Raw genomic sequence first — 17266 nt, forward strand, 5'->3', positions numbered from 1 at the left:
ACATAGTTGTTGTTGCAGTTTGTGCAACCAGGAGCAGCACTATACAGAAAAAATAAATAAAATAAATAAAAATGAAGCACACCGGTTACAAAAAACGATTTAAATGTCCTGCCCGCAACCCTTATTATTAAGTTTCTGGAGTAGGATGCTTTGGTAGCTGTTAGACGGGGACCCGGAGGGTCGGCCGAATACTGAGGGAGAGGTCCCCGATGAGGACCGTCTCCGGCGATCGTACAGACAAGTCACCTCCCTCCCCACAAATAGGCACCACACCAGGTCGAGTTCAATGCTTTATATAAGGTACGTAAGGCAAGGATAGTAGCGATACAGGATATCTCGGACCGGAGGGTCCTCTCACTTCTAGTCTCTGTAAGGAAAAGGGGGTAGCGGGACAGTCTTGGTACCGGGTCGGTACAGGGGGTGGCAAGAGGCGAGCTCACAATCCTCGAGCTGGAGAGTCTGTGAGTCGGGCCGCGGCAGCGCCAGCAGGCCAAGGCGATGGTGTCACGAGGCAGAGGGCCGCGGCAGCGCCAGCAGGCCAAGACGATGGTTTCACGAGGCAGAGGGCCGCGGCAGCGCCAGCAGGCCAAGACGATGGTTTCACGAGGCAGAGGGCCGCGGCAGCGCCAGCAGGCCAAGACGATGGTTTCACGAGGCAGAGGGCCGCGGCAGCGCCAGCAGGCCAGTCACGGATGAGTTCTTCTCGGGTCTCTCGACTCCAGGATACAACTGCCCTCCTGGTCCGGCCCTGCCCCAGTTATAGGTCTGGACCCCTTTGATGTCCGGACCCTCGCGCCTGGGGGGCCGGGAGGTCCGGGATGAGGGAGTCCAGACACCCAGCAGGGGGGTGGAGCCAGCGCCCAGGGCGGCCTGGGGTGATCGACACCTGGCGGAGGAGAGCCGTTGACGATTCCTTCTCCCATTGACTCGCCAAGTGGTCACTCTGCCTCCTGGGCGGAGGTTGGTGCCTCGATGTCGGGGCCGGCCGGGCCCAGGGTTAGGGTCGAGTTGAGGCCACGCGGCCTCGTGCTGTAGTACCCAAAATGGCGGCTGGGCCGAGGCCGGGGTGTGGATGGTGACCCGGGCCAGCTGGGCCCGGGGCTGGTGTCTTGTGGTGGAGGGATTGCAGGGTACTTCGGGTGGTCGCCGGGGACCCTGGTTGGGGATTCAGGGAGAGCCAGGGTCCGGGTCCCGTTGCGGGGAGGGGGGACAGCCCGACCATGCGGCCTGTCCAACATGCGTCCCCCCCAGCTGAAGGCGGGGAGAGTCAGCCATCTTCCTGGGGACTCTCCTCGCTGAGGCGGAAAAAGCGTGACAGGCCGTCGGCGTTGGCGTGGTCCTGGCCTGGACGATGTTCCACCGTGAAGTCCATCCCCTGCAGGGAGATGGACCAGCGCAACAGCTTCGGGTTCTCCCCCCGCATTTGCATCAGCCATTGCAGGGGTCGGTGGTCCGTTTGCACCCGGAAGTGGGTGCCGAAGAGGTAGGGCCGGAGCTTCTTGAGTGCCCAGACTACGGCGAAGGCCTCCCTCTCAATGGTGCTCCAGCGCTGTTCTCGGGGCAGTAGGCGTCTGCTGATGAAGGCCACTGGTTGGTCGACCCCTTCGGGGTTGAGTTGGGAGAGGACGGCCCCCACACCATGATCGGAGGCGTCCGTCTGCACAATGAATTCCCGGCTGTAGTCGGGAGCCTGGAGCACGGGGGCCGTGCACATGGCGGTCTTTAATTTCTCGAAGGCCGATTGGCAGTCCGGGGTCCAGTTGACTGTTTTGGGGCTCTTCTTGGAGGTGAGCTCTGTGAGGGGCCCCACGATGCTGCCATAGTCCTTCACGAACCGCCGGTAGTATCCGGTGAGCCCCAGGAAGGCCCGGACCTCCGTTTGGGTCGTGGGGGGTTGCCAGGCCTGGATGGCAGCAATCTTGAGCTGGAGAGGGGCCACCAGCCCGCTTCCCACTTGGTGTCCTAGGTAGGTCACGGACCCTGGGCCAACCTGGCACTTGCTGGCCTTGATGGTGAGCCCGGCTTGCTGGAGGGCGTGTAGAACCTCCCTCAGGTGGCGGAGGTGGTCGGTCCACTGATGGCTGTACACAGCAATGTCGTCCAGGTAGGCGGCGCTGAAGTCTTCCAGGCCCGCCAGTACCTGGTTCACCAGCCGTTGGAACGTTGCCGGAGCGTTTTTCATGCCGAAGGGCATTACTTTAAAGTGGTAGTGCCCGTCCGGGGTAGAGAAGGCGGAACGTTCTTGGGCCCTAGGGGTGAGGGCGATCTGCCAGTAGCCCGCTGTTAGGTCGAAGATGCTCAGGTAGCGGGCGGCCCCCATCCGGTCAATTAGCTCATCTGCCCGGGGGATGGGGTGAGCGTCGGTCCTGGTAACTGCATTCAGCCCCCGATAGTCCACGCAGAACCGGAGCTCGGGGGCAACGCCCGGGGCGGCCGCCTTGGGAACCAGGACGACCGGGCTTGCCCAGGGGCTGTCTGAGGGTTCGATCACTCCTAGGGCCAGCATTTTGGACACCTCGGTCTGGATGCAGGCGCGCACCCGGTCTGGTACGCGGTACGCCCGGTGTCGAATAGGAGGGCTGTCCCCGGTGTCCACGTCGTGAAGGCACCAGGGGGTGACTCCGGGTGCGAGGGAGAACAGGGAGGCGAACCGTCTCAGGAGGGCTTGGCAGTCCTGGCGTTGCTCCTGGGACAGGGCCTCGGAGAGCTGGACCCCTTCCACTGAGCCATCCCGCTCGAGGGTCCTCAGTAAGTCCGGAAGGGGTTCGGAGTCTTCTTCCGTCCCGTTATCGGTAGCCATCAGGAGGCTGAGTTCGGATCGCACAAAATGGGGTTTGAGCCTGTTGGCATGGAGGACTCGTAGAGGGTTCCGGGCAGTCTCCATGTTGATTAAATAGGTGACGGGCCCCTTGCGTTCGATCACCTTGAAGGGTCCGGACCATTTGTCTTGGAGTGCACAGGGTTCAACCGGGGACATCACCCAGACCCGTTGTCCCGGTTCGAACTCAATGGAGGATGCGTGCTGATCGTACCATCTCTTCATGTCCTCCTGACTGGCCTCGAGATTGGCTTTGGCGGTTTCTCGGAACCGCCGGGTCTGGTTGCGGAGAGCCAGGAGATACCTGTAGATGTCTGGGGGAGTTTTCTGGGGAGGCTGCTCCCAACCTTCCTTGACTAGGCTGAGGGGGCCCCGGACGGGGTGCCCGTACAGGAGTTCAAACGGGCTGAAGCCGAGGGATTTCTGCGGGACCTCCCGATAGGCAAACAGGAGGCATGGAAGTAGCACGTCCCACTGGCGTCGAAGGGGTTCCTCTAGGCCCATAATCATTCCCTTGAGGGTGCGGTTGAACCTCTCGACCAGTCCGTTTCCTTGCGGGTGATAGGGGGTCGTGAATTTGTAGGTGACCCCGCATTGTTGCCAGAGAGACTTCATATATCTGGAGATAAAGTTCGTGCCCCTGTCGCTGACGACCTCCCGGGGGAACCCCACCCGGGAGAAGATCCCTATCAGGGCTCGGCCCACCACGGGGGCCGTCACAGTCCGAAGAGGGATGGCCTCGGGATAGCGGGTGGCGTGGTCTACTAGGACCAGGATGAACCGGTGTCCTTGGGCTGTTCGGGGGTCGAGGGGCCCCACAATGTCTATTCCCACTCGTTCGAACGGGGTGGTGACGACAGGAAAGGGTTGTAAAGGTGCTTTGATTTTTCGGCCACTTTTTACGCTGGCCTGGCAGGTGGGGCAGGCCCTGCAGTGGTTGGTGACATCCTTTCGTATTTGGGGCCAGAAAAAATAGGTCACCAGGCGGTCGTAGGTTTTATCCTGTCCCAGGTGTCCGGCAAGGGGGACATCGTGGGCTAAGTTCAGGAGAAAGTCTCGGAAGCGAAGGGGCACCACCAGTACCCGACTGGCTCCTAGTTCTGCAATTTTCTGCTCGCTGTAGAGCAGGTCTTGGTCCCAGTAGATCCAGTGGGCCCCCGAGGTATCCCCTGTGCTTTGGGCCAGGGCTTGCTGCCGAAGTCCTTCGAGAGAGGGACATGTTTTCTGTTCGGCCCGGAATTGTTCCTGAGTGGGGCCTCCCTCCTGATGCCATTGTGCCAGGTCAGGGACGTCCCGAAGCTGGTCGGATCCTTCTTCTGTTTGGGTCGAGGGACTGGCTTCTGGGGCGGCCTCCTCTGGGATGAGCGCGGGAGGAGGTTCCGGCCACTCGGGCTCTTCTAGACTGGGGACCGCGCGGGCGGTCATGGACCGGGTCGTGACGCAGACCCATTCGGGGAGGCCGAGCATCCCCAGGTGTTCCCTTCGTTCGACAGCTGCCCAGGGAGAGCTTTCGAGGTCGTTTCCTAGGAGGCAATCCACGGGGGCATCATCGCGGACAGTTACCCTTAACATCCCTGTTACTCCTCCCCACTCGAAGGGGACGCAGGCCATGTGGCATAGACTTTCGGAATTGTCTGCTGATCGGACAGGGCAAAGAATGTTCGGCAGGATTTGGTCTGGGGTGACAAGGTGGCGTCGGACCGCCGTTACACTGGCCCCGGTGTCGCGGAGGGCTTCCGCCCGGCGGCCATTAATGTTGACCCACTGACTGTATTTCTGCGTGTTGGCGGGAAGGGGGGCCCGCGGAACCATCTCTCTCTCCCCCAAGCAGACCAGCGCCATGGCGGCTGGTGCCCACTCAGAGGGGTCGGTCTCGTACTCTTCTTGGTCTTCCGGGATTAGTTCTTCCCCTAGGGCGGCCGCTGCGACCTGGCGGGGGGTAGTGTTCGGATTCTTTGGGCAGTTGGGATCACTGGCATAGTGGGCGGGTCGCTGGCATCTGTGGCACATAACGTTGGCCCGGAAACCGGCCCGGATGGCTGGGCTCCCTCGGCCGACCGGGGTCGAGGGGCTGCTTGTGGGTGACAAGGGGCCGGGGTCTCTCCCCCGACCCTGGCCTCCTCCTCCTCCTCCCCGGGGGCGATGGGGCCCGGGGTACGGTCTGGATGATTCGCTGGGTCCGTTCCGGCCAACTCGGGTGCTTTCCCACCGGTCGGCTTCGGCGGCGAGTTGTCGAGGTTCGGTTAGTTTACTGTCCAAGAGGTGTTGCCGGAGTTCCACGAAACAGTTGTTAGACAGGTGCTCCCATACGATAAGGTCAAAAAGTTGTTCGTAGGTGGTCACTTTGTTGCCCTTGATCCACCCTTCGAAGGCTCGACTAAAGAAGTTCACGTACTCCACCCAGGTTGTACCCGGAATCCGCTTGCAGTCGCGGAACCGCTGGCGGTACATCTCGGGTGTGAGCCCGTATCGAGTGAGGAGGGCGGCCTTCATGTGGTCGTAGGATGTCATCAGATGGTCCGGGAGTTGCAGCAGGGCGTCCCGCCCTTCGTTGACAAACCTCCCCCATAACCCGGCTCCCCAGTCGCTCCGTGGAATCCGGTGGGAGGTCATGGCCACCTCATAGGCTTTAAACCACTGCTGTATATCATCGTTCTTGTGGTATTCCCGGATGACATCTTTGGGGATGTGAACCTTGGGCTCGGTAGAGGCAGGCAGGGTCGGTCGTTCGGGGAACCCGAGTTCTTTATTCTGTTTCTGGATTTCCAGTTCCTTGAGGTTGCGCTCATGTTCGTACGCTAGTTTCTTTTCCTCTAGCTCTCTCTGTTTTTGCTTCTCTTCTCGCTCCTCTCGGAGCCGTAAGTGTTCCAGAGTTATTTTTTGTTCCGCCAGCTTGAGTTCTCCATCCAAGCGAAGTCGGGCCAGTTCTAATTCGTGGAGTCTGCTTTTTTCTCTTTCTCGGATCTCTTCCAGGGAGAGACCCGCTCTTCTTTCTTCAGTTGGTGCGGGGCTCGTCTCGGTTGTTCGTGTTCGGGGTACGGCCGTACCCGTTTCTGCCCAAGCTTCTAGGGCTCGTTTGAAGTCTTCCTTTGTGCTAAGACCTGTGGTTGGAAGGCCAAGTTCTATGCAATATTGCTTCAGTTCCCGGTGGTTGTAGTCTTCCAATTTTTCCATCTGGAATGTTTCCGTTGTTCCGCTCTCTGTTGTCATGGTGGTTGTGTGTCGTGGGGCGAGTGACTTTCTGTACGATTATGCGTAGGTTCGGATCCCGTCGCTGGCCACCAATGTTAGACGGGGACCCGGAGGGTCGGCCGAATACTGAGGGAGAGGTCCCCGATGAGGACCGTCTCCGGCGATCGTACAGACAAGTCACCTCCCTCCCCACAAATAGGCACCACACCAGGTCGAGTTCAATGCTTTATATAAGGTACGTAAGGCAAGGATAGTAGCGATACAGGATATCTCGGACCGGAGGGTCCTCTCACTTCTAGTCTCTGTAAGGAAAAGGGGGTAGCGGGACAGTCTTGGTACCGGGTCGGTACAGGGGGTGGCAAGAGGCGAGCTCACAATCCTCGAGCTGGAGAGTCTGTGAGTCGGGCCGCGGCAGCGCCAGCAGGCCAAGGCGATGGTGTCACGAGGCAGAGGGCCGCGGCAGCGCCAGCAGGCCAAGACGATGGTTTCACGAGGCAGAGGGCCGCGGCAGCGCCAGCAGGCCAAGACGATGGTTTCACGAGGCAGAGGGCCGCGGCAGCGCCAGCAGGCCAAGACGATGGTTTCACGAGGCAGAGGGCCGCGGCAGCGCCAGCAGGCCAGTCACGGATGAGTTCTTCTCGGGTCTCTCGACTCCAGGATACAACTGCCCTCCTGGTCCGGCCCTGCCCCAGTTATAGGTCTGGACCCCTTTGATGTCCGGACCCTCGCGCCTGGGGGGCCGGGAGGTCCGGGATGAGGGAGTCCAGACACCCAGCAGGGGGGTGGAGCCAGCGCCCAGGGCGGCCTGGGGTGATCGACACCTGGCGGAGGAGAGCCGTTGACGATTCCTTCTCCCATTGACTCGCCAAGTGGTCACTCTGCCTCCTGGGCGGAGGTTGGTGCCTCGATGTCGGGGCCGGCCGGGCCCAGGGTTAGGGTCGAGTTGAGGCCACGCGGCCTCGTGCTGTAGTACCCAAAATGGCGGCTGGGCCGAGGCCGGGGTGTGGATGGTGACCCGGGCCAGCTGGGTCCGGGGCTGGTGTCTTGTGGTGGAGGGATTGCAGGGTACTTCGGGTGGTCGCCGGGGACCCTGGTTGGGGATTCAGGGAGAGCCAGGGTCCGGGTCCCGTTGCGGGGAGGGGGGACAGCCCGACCATGCGGCCTGTCCAACAGTAGCTTACACATTTAACTGAAATTTGTCTCAGCAGGTTTGTGATACTACAAGCAAACCTTTTTTATATAGGCCTGAGTCACAAAAAAACAGCCTTCTCATTACGCGGAAAGTAAAAGGACTTATACAAAACTTGTTTTCCAGAACCAGGTTCTTGACAGTTGCACCTGTCATTAGATTTCCATTTGGAATTCTGAAAACCCTTTTTATTTCCACACAGTTTACTTGCTTATTTACAGTTTAATGGAACAAGGTGCATGCACTGTATTTTCCTCAATTTGTACCGGGAAAAGAAACCTTTACTCTAGTGATGGCAATTATATTTTTTATTTATTAATAATTAAATTAATTACAAAAACAATTTCAACAATACAACATATAAAGTGCTGCATTGCAGAGTGCATTATGCACTTTATTAAAATCAGATTATGACGTCTTCATCCGATGACCACTATAAAGTGCACTTATTCCGTTTCTTAAAATTTTTGTTTGAACATTTTTGCAGAAACTTAGGGGCAGATTTACAAGCCCATTGAGACACTTTGCGTTTCTTTTCCCATGTTTAAAATTACGCAAAAGTGACGGAAGGGGCTTGTAGATGTTCCCCTTAGTGTTCAGGCACTTGCCCAGTAGTGAAACAAAATGTCAAAGGTTCTTTACAGTTAGAAATACCTTTTTTTTTTTTTAAAAAAAAGGAGGGGGGCCTAGTCCAATATCTGCCGTGTAAAAGTTAAAGAGCAATGGTGCCAGTATGTATCCCTGCTTTAGGAATGAGGTTGTTTTGCGACAGATTTCTTGACCCTCATCCAGGTGTCAGTGTGCAGAGATACTACGGCATCCAGTAGGGCTCATGTACTCCAGTGGGTGACTTGCAATGCTCTGCCTGGTTGTGTTTAACCTCAAAGTATGATGCCAGTGAAAAATGATCACCTTTTGAAAGTTGTAGAATGACACAATCCAAGCAATGACAATGTAACGCTGTAGTTGCAAAAGTGTGGTCTGTGGTTGAGAAACGTCCGGTTGAGGACATTGTACTTTTGTTCTGCTTTAAGTGTGGAAGAGGTTGGTACACTTTTTAAGTTAAATACACTGAGAGTATTACCCAGCCTCGATTCAGTGACTTTTATTTTTATGTTGGGAATTGATAGCATCTCTTGGCACCAATGCCTTATGTTTATTCAAGAATTTCACCTGAAATTATTATTTTGCGCATTTGTAAGCTGCTGCTTGCCATTGTGTAAACAAAGATATTCATTGAGTAAGAGAACAGGAAAGTAATGATTGCGATTAGTGTTATGATGCAATGAGAAGGCTCAGATTGATTCACTGTTCTGTTCAGGAGCTGTTGTGTTGAGGTCATTGATGTCACAGGCATATATGGAAAGACCACCTGATGCTCTGCCGAGCCTATGATGCTTTAGTGCCGCACTAAATATCCTGGTAGCCATTAATAGGTATCTGGGACAAGCCTCAAGATTCTCCTAAGCCCAGGATGTCCCAGTTTCTCAAAAAGATTGTAATAATGTCAATGTCTAGAGCCTCCGCCGGCCTGCGACCTTGCAGGGAAGAAATGGGCAGGTGGTTTCCACTGGTGGTTCTAGCGTGTAGTAGTGTAAGGTATATGAGAGATGATGTTTGAGAGGGGTTCCTAGTGCTTGTGGCAGCCAGCTCGTCTTCTTGTTTGCTCCTATTGGGACCAGGAGAAATGCTGCCCTGTCTACTGCCATTTTGTAGGATTTTTATCGAAAGTGATGCCCTTGTGTTAGGAAAAATCAGAACGTCTACTTGCATCCTTTAAAATGGAATTATGGATTCTTTGTTTTCCCTCGGGGATTTGTTCTTCGAGGGCGTCTGGCCACCTCTCTGCTTGATTTGTTTGTAGTTGCATTCCCCATTGTGGAAATGGAGCTTTGTAGCTAATCACCAGATCTGTCGGTGAGCTATTGTTCCAGGTGACTACGGTGGCCACGCGCCAGAGGGCCTTTGTAGGGATACAGACTGAACCCTTGGAATGTCTTCAGATTTAATCTGCCATAGGCCAGGAATGTACTACAAGAGCCTTAAAAGGCTGCCTCCATTTAGAATACATTCCCTGCCATAGGAAGAGTGCTTTGGGATGAAAAGCTGATTGACATGTTTGTCTACCGGGCGGGGCCCTTCTGATTTAGTGATGGTATTGCATTCATGGTATTAGATGTTAGGTGATCCCTCAGTGTACAAAGGCCTTATAGAGCAAGTCGATCTTCAGCCACGTTGGTCTATATGATCACAGAGTGGTTTATGTAGTGGTCAAAGGCACCCAAAAGCATCCCCCAAAATGTCAGTTACTTAAAGAAGCCAGAGAGGAAGCAGGTAACATTTGAAAAGGAGAGGGAGGACATCTTGAAATAGTGCATCAATTAATTTCCATCTGTGTGAATTCATATTCGCAACGAGATTACGCGAGAGGGCGCTCGTGTTCGTGAGTTGTAATACTTTTCTGTACATTGATTTTCAGAGTGCGTGTCTCCACTTGCGGATACTGGTAATGAATAATGCAGTTGTTAGCACAGACAGTGTATAATACAGTATTTAGGCTGGTAGGTAGAAGCACACGTTTCTCTCCATGTCTTTGGTGGTTGGAAGATTTTTTTTTAAAGCTTGTTCTTCACTGTCATAACCTCATAGACACATGATTGCTTGAGTAGTTTTATTTCTCTGCATCTCAGTGGTCTTGTTACAAGCGTCAGGCGAAACACCATAGTATTGTTACTTACTGTGTGTGGATCCAGTTTGAGTGAGAGAGGAGCCAGGCCCTGCCATGTGCTTATTAGAATTTAATTTCCCTGTAGGTTGATTTAGAACATTATTATTCCAAAAGCACGAATGGTTACAAATAAAAAAGCGGGCTGCTCTTCAATGGCACTTATTGGGTGGTGACCTTTCCAAATGTGTTTCTACCTCTCCACCCACCACTGAGTCTTAGAGATGCCCCAGCATGGCGAGTAAGCAAAAACACAGAAAGGATACATTTATTTGAACACAAATCAAAGACAGAAGGAGGTGCAGTATATGTTTTGGGACCAAATATGAAATTAGAAAATAATTCTCAGATGCAGCCGAATTGGCACAGGTCACTTCTCTTGATTCTCATTTTCCTCTTGTTCGACTTTTCCCGCAATCTCTTTTGGTGTCCAGTTATCCGAGTGATACAGTTTATACATTATTCTATAAATAAGGGGCCCTATTCACAGAAGTAATCTGAGACAAAAGCCAAACTTTGCGACTTTTGGTATTCACAAAGGGCATTTAGGAGTAGGAAAATTAGGATTTTATCCCAGTTAAACTTAAGGTTTACTTAAGTTAAACTTAAGACCAAAACTTAAATTTAACTGAGACAAAATCCTAACTTTACTACTCCTAAATGCCCTTTGTGAATACCGAAAGTCGTAAATTTCGGATTTTGTCTCAGATTACTTTTGTGAATCGGCCCCTAGATTCCTTCTACTACGCCAGTGAGCTAGGCTTAAAACATCTGCAATAGATAAAACCTATGATACGATACTTCCAGAAACTGCTAATAACTAGGAAAGCTGACATGGCAACTCCCAGGCAGTCCTTTGTTTCTGACTCTGGGGTGTGTTCACATTTCTTGGCAGGAGGTCAGATTCCCATCTTGGTGGTAGTAGCTGCAAGCGGCCAAGGCACATGAAAGACTGAGCCCAACCAGGTGGGCAACCTCTAAGGTAGCCACCTAGGTGCATGCCATATCAAACCATGGGTGGGGTGAATAGCCAAGTTGTTTGAAACCAAATATGACTATATTCAGCATGACCATAATGGAGCTGGCAACCTCAGGGTTGCCCAGATGCCAGCCCATGCTATCCTATTGACTACTGATCACTTATAGTAGTCCTTAATAGGAAGAGGCTACTAGGGGGACATATAAACATGCACTTATATGCCGACACCTCTAATATAATGCACCCTTCCTCCCTGGTTTAGGAGGCCTACCTTATGGGTGACTAACATATATTAAAGATAGTGCTTTGACCTTGCCACTCCTGGTGAGGGCAAAGTCAATCTGGAACAGTTTGCACTGTTCCTGTAGTCTGCAATGGCAGGCCTGCTGACATCTGTTTACTTGGGTCAATCAGGGTGGCACACATAGATCTTCAGGCCTTGGTGACCTCTTTAACACTCATGCCTTGGTACCCTTGATACCATTTACTAGGGATGTATAAGGGAGTTAAAGTCCTTCACAATTGGAACTACCAATTTGCTTACATTGTGTTTGGGGAGAGAGCATTGGGGATTGAGCAGCAGGCTACAGTACACCTTCAGAGTTATAACCATGAGCATTGGGGCAAAATGTGTGAGGGTGACCTTACAAAAAAGAGCACTTTCCTACAGGTTAAAGGTAGACAGGGTTGCTAGGGTTAATATAGATAGATAGGGTTGCTAAGATAGAAACATAGACAGATATATAGATCAACAGACCGATAGGATTGCGCAGCTAGCTAGCTAAATTGATAGATAGATAGATAGATAGATAGATAGATAGATAGATAGATAGATAGATAGATAGATAGATAGATAGATAGATAGATAGATAGATAGATAGATAGATAGATAGATAGATAGACAGACAGACAGACAGACAGACAGACAGACAGATAGCCTGGCAGGTCAATAGACAAGATTTAAAAAAAATATGTTTTATTATTTTTTAGAACTGAGCGGTCACCGTTAGTATAATACAATACAATACAATAGAATTTGTAGACCGCACTACATACCCGCAAGGGTTCCAAGGCGCTGAGGGGGAGGGGAGAGGGGGGTACTGTTGCTACTGGCCGAACAGCTAGGTCTTGAGTTGTCTCCTGAAGGTTAGAAGGTCTTTGGTTTGTCGTAGGAAGAGGGGGAGGGTGTTCCAGGTTGTGGCGGCGCGGTGGGAGAAGGATCTGCCTCCGGCTGTGGCTCTACGGATGCGTGGGACGGTGGCCAGGGAGAGGTCTGCAGAGCGGAGTTTCCTGTTGGGTGCGTAGAAGGAGAGTCGACTGTTGAGGTAGGCTGGGCCGGTCTTGTGGAGTGCCTTATGTGCGTGGATCAGGAGCTTGAAGGAGATTATTTTGTCGACAGGGAGCCAGTGCAGGTTCTTGAGGTGGGGGGTGATGTGGTCGTGGCGCGGGGCATCGAGGATCAGACGTGCAGAGGCATTCTGGATTCTTTGCAGTCTGTTAATGAGCTTGGTTGGGGCGCCGGCGTAGAGGGCTGACTGTTTTCCTTGTGTCTGTCGGGATCCATCTGTAGATCTTGCGGAGCATTCGGAGGGCGTTGAAGCAGGTGGAGGAGACAGCGTTGACTTGTTTGGTCATGGTGAGTTTCGAGTCGGGGATGTATGATACCTTTAGATATGGAACAAATTACAGTGTTGGTATTTTAGTACACTCTCGTACACCTGCTCATAAATGCCCATTCCATCGTTGCTCTCACATCTCCACAGTGGTAGAGGTGCATATTTCCCCCCGGTAAATGTTCCATTTGCCATATTTTTTATCCCACTTCTTGGGGTATCCTCTGAATTTAAATACTTCTTTTTCAGCAATCATGCATTTATCTGACTCCTTAGCCCATCCCCCTCGGTCGGCACCTCAGCTGCACCCAAATGTATAGCAATTGCACGTTTCACCAGTGTATAACCCAGGGTAACCCATTGCTGTTCCACGTCAGGTCTGTTGCCTCACAAATGTTCAGAAGCCCCATTCTCGGTGTCAATTGGATATCCTTCCCAATAGCCCTGTGCATATGTTGTGTGGCTCCATCCCAAAGATCAATCCCTTAGAGTATCGTACAGGTTGGCCTCCTCGAGGCACTGCCTCTTGTAAAAGTGCATCTTCCCTGCGCCAAATCTTCATAAGTGTGGCGCAGGTGAAATACGATCTGTGCAGTACCTTCAATTGGATAAGTCGGTATTTAAGAGGAATGGCTGCCTCTCTCGGAGACATAAGTGCAACTTGCCAAATCTCTTCCTCTAATGATCCTATGTCAGCTTGTCATTGTTCACGAAGGCTCGGATGTGGGTCTGGCAGGGTATTGCACAACGGTCGATAGGTCAGTGATATCGCTTTTTTCAGCAGGGGTCAGAGAGTAACCTATCCTCCAGGGGGGAGGACTCCGGTATCTCCCTAGTCTTGGAAAGTGCAGCAGTAAGAGCATGGCGGATTTGCAGGTAACGGAAAACCTCCCCCCGACCAGGTCATAGTATTTTTCCAGTTGTGCAAATGGTACAATTTTCCCTTTTTTCCAAAGGTGACCAATGGTAACAATACCAATAGTGCCCTATCGGTCAAGCCCGGGTTGATGACATAGTGTCCCGATTTTGTGGGTCAACCACAATGCCCTGGGCCTCTCCGGTGTTCAATACCCGACTCTGAAGTCTCCTCTGCACCACCAGTAGGGCTGGGACACAATCCAGGGTACAGCCGGTGGCTGGCTAGTGGGTGTGTACTCCCCCGCCACTCACCGGTACTGTCAGGATACTCTTGCGGGTCCCGAAGCGGAACCCTGCAGCGCAACGCCACCACCGGACACTCTTCACTCTTCACGGGGTCGCCGCCTCTATTCCGCAGGCTGGATTAGTACACTTGGGCGAAGGTCTGCCCTCTGTCCTCCGCTCCGAGTTCTGTGCTGACCCCTCCGGGAGCCTTATGTTCTATTTCGAGTGGCCGCTCACTCGGGGCCCACCTCCGCCAGACCCCAATGACTCAGGATCCGCTCCTCTGATCTGCTGCGGCTCCATAGGCGGTCCGATTGGGCAATTCAGCAGCGTGACCACTCCCTGGGATTATGCCAGTCCCGACTACGCTATTTTTGGCTTTCTCACTGCCGCAGGTCCAAGGTCAGAGGCGCCACTTCCCAGCCTCCACAGGTGGTTACTCCCAGTGTGCGGGTGCCCACGGGTGCAGGTGCTGCAGTCCCGCTGTTCACGGGTTCTGTGCTGCAATATAGATCAGGATACATGGCGGATAGCGGGCGAGTGCTCCGGAGCCACGCTAGTGTGCAGCCATTCCCGTCGGTTGCTGGCCATGCCCCTCCCAGACTGACAAGATTGACAAGTACACAGACAGGTAGGTTGACAGACCGACAGGTATATGGACAAGTAGATGGACAGAAAACAGATGAGACTGGTTGATAGTTAGACAGAGAGTTTTGCAAAGATAGATAGATAGATAGATAGATAGATAGATAGATAGATAGATAGATAGATAGATAGATAGATAGATAGATAGATAGATAGATAGATGATAGATTAATAGATAGACAGAGATAGATAGATAGATAGATAGATAGATAGATAGATAGATAGATAGATAGATAGATAGATAGATAGATAGATAGAAAATTGGAATAAATGGCACAGCTTCAATTAGTAATAAAATAGTCAAATGTCTAGCAGGACCTACAAGAGCACTGAAAGCAAACTAGAAAGACATATTAGCAGGACGAACAGGCTACATTAGTTTACAAGAATAATTGTAGTCTTCAATTAAAACACATACCTGCATTACATACAAGAGTGCAGTTTAAAATGCACTTTATTGCGTGCATGTGAAAAAAAGGAATACTGTATGAAGAATGTTTTGAAATGGACACAACCTCCTAATCTGTTAAATAGCAGCAGTCAGGTGAAGAAAGACCAATGAAAACAAACTTACACCAGCAGGAGACAGCAACTTATAACGTGCCCTGTGCCCTGTGCCCTGTGCTCACATCAGTCTGTAAACACAAAGGCAACACTGAGCAATGAAAGTGAAAATAAAAAACATTGGCACACCTTGTGTGAGGATGTGCTTGTGGTGAAAGAGCAAAATGCAGTGACTCAAACTGCAGGTAGCCAGTGGCTGAGGTAGACTGATACACCGCCTTATGCTGTATGCTCTAGTGGGCTGAAGCAAAATTTGAATGACACAACAACAGGCCAGTGGATAAAAAGAGCTGGTAAAAGCCATTTTAAGTAAATATATTATACATATAATTTTTATTTTAAATATATTTTTCTTAACTGACAACACAGAATCATATAAAGAATCGACATTTACGGATGCATAATAATGCTCATCTAATTCTAAAGACTCCCCTAAAACAGTTGTGTATTGCGTATACATATACAAAGTAGTATCATTTACTATTTTAAATCCCCCCTTTTGAGTTATACATATAATTTTAGTAAAATCAAAAGGTTTTGGCTAACGCCAGACCTTACAATACATTACAAAATGGCTTTACCTTATGCCAATGTTGTCCTATTTCGGCCAACAGCTCTTGGTAACGTAAAACTGAATTTTTCATATCAGAATTAACTTGAAGAAAATCACTTTCAAACCTCTCCTATACCTCCTGTTCTCCTTGGTAGATCTTCAAATAAGTAAGTTTGACTTAGTTTGTCTTAGTTGGTGTGAAATAGGAGCTGTGACTTCTGCTGGGGAGCAGTAAGACACAGGCTGATTCCCAGAGAACCTCCAGGTGGCCCTAGTCCCATATTCAACTATTTTGAAATTTACTGTTGATGGGAGGAGAACCAAGGTGACAGTTTTATTTCAGATAAATGATGAATGGGACTGCTGATATTGCAAGATTTATTGTCGGTTTGTGCTGACAGTCAGTTAGAGTTTTACTACATGGCTGAAAACGAGAGCTTTTGTATACATTAAATAGAAAATATAAAGCAAGAAATTATTAATACTGGTAAGTCTAACTTGAAATATTTTGTAAGCAAAACTAAAACTTCATCATAATTCAATATATTGCTTAATGCATATGTGGAATAATGTGCCTTGTGTCTTTGCAGTTGAGATCTTGGGTCCTGATTACGCAGGGGTGCTGCTGCAGGCTCGAATCCCCCCTGACACCACAGCAATTGGATCATGGATAGATCCTCCAGCTAACACCAAGAATCTGCTGGTAAGTTTAAAGATCCAGACTTGCAAACTGCATATTGTAATATGCAATGAATTCTGCACTTTAAAATAAGGCATCTGGTCCTACCACAACTGGACCTGTAGCTCAAAACCAATGTCAAGATACCTAGGGCCATATGTACAAAAGCATTTTTGCTGTTGCAAGCATCTTGATACTGCAAATCGGACTATGGGTGATTGTGAAAATGCTTTTTCAACTGTACAGAGCACACATTGTGATTCGGTAACATGTTACCCCATCGTAATTTCTGTTCCGCGATTTGGCATTTGGAAAGGCTGTGTTTAGGGCGTGCCTTCCAAATACCGAATTGCAGTGCTAGGTATAAATGTTTTGCAACTGAATTACAGTTGCATAACATTAATTTTTTACAGACACATCAAAGATGGTGGCAACCATTCGCAAATGGGATGGGGTCCCCATGGGACCCCTTCGCCTTTGTGAATGTTAAAACAAATATTTTTTTAAGAGAAGGCAGTGCCTACGCTTAAAAAATTAAACTTAAAGCATTTCATTCTACTTTTTGAAAATAATCAAAAAATCTTTCGAGGCAAACGGCCTGCATTTATAAAAAATATAAAGATTGTTTTATTAAAAAGCAATAGAGACATGGTGGCCTGCTGATTCCAGCAGATCACCGTTCCTGTGATGCCTGTAATTACTAATGGGTTGCAAATTGTGACCTACCTCATATATATATCTGAAGTTTATAAGTTTACTTACATTAGTAATAGTGATTTACTAATCATGATTCAGGAAAAAAAATCGCAATTCCTATTTTTTATACATTTGCCCCTAGTTCTGTGAGGAGCAGAATGACCAATGGCAGAACCCTTTTGGTCAAAATATGAATTGCCAAGTAAATCCTCCAATGTACTTATTGTTTCTTAATTTATCTGCCTGATTGTATTGATGTTTCATATACTACAGAGGACTGGTTAACTGTTACCCCAATTCCCAAGTCAAAATTGACCAAACACAAACTTTCATTGAAGTCTCTGATGAATGCTTTAGGTTGACTATCATTGGGCTGTGGGACATCTGTTTAATACTTACCTCCTCAAACAAAGGCATTTGCATGTACAGGCTTTGAGCATTGACTCAGACCCTAACTACCATATTCCATG

General features: G+C 50.3%; 1 protein-coding gene across 1 annotated transcript in view; it reads left to right on the forward strand.

Moving 5' to 3' along the window:
• Nucleotides 1-17266, forward strand: part of LOC144829508 (putative defense protein 3) — a 95909-nt gene that overhangs the window by 16924 nt on the left and 61719 nt on the right. The window contains exon 2 of the mRNA XM_078688710.1: nucleotides 16012-16124. Coding sequence (XP_078544836.1) covers nucleotides 16012-16124 — 113 coding nt within the window. The remainder of the gene's footprint in view (nucleotides 1-16011; nucleotides 16125-17266) is intronic.

The sequence above is a fragment of the Lissotriton helveticus genome, chromosome 4_1, assembly GCF_964261635.1.
Source record: "Lissotriton helveticus chromosome 4_1, aLisHel1.1, whole genome shotgun sequence".
Classification (NCBI taxonomy): domain Eukaryota; kingdom Metazoa; phylum Chordata; class Amphibia; order Caudata; family Salamandridae; genus Lissotriton; species Lissotriton helveticus.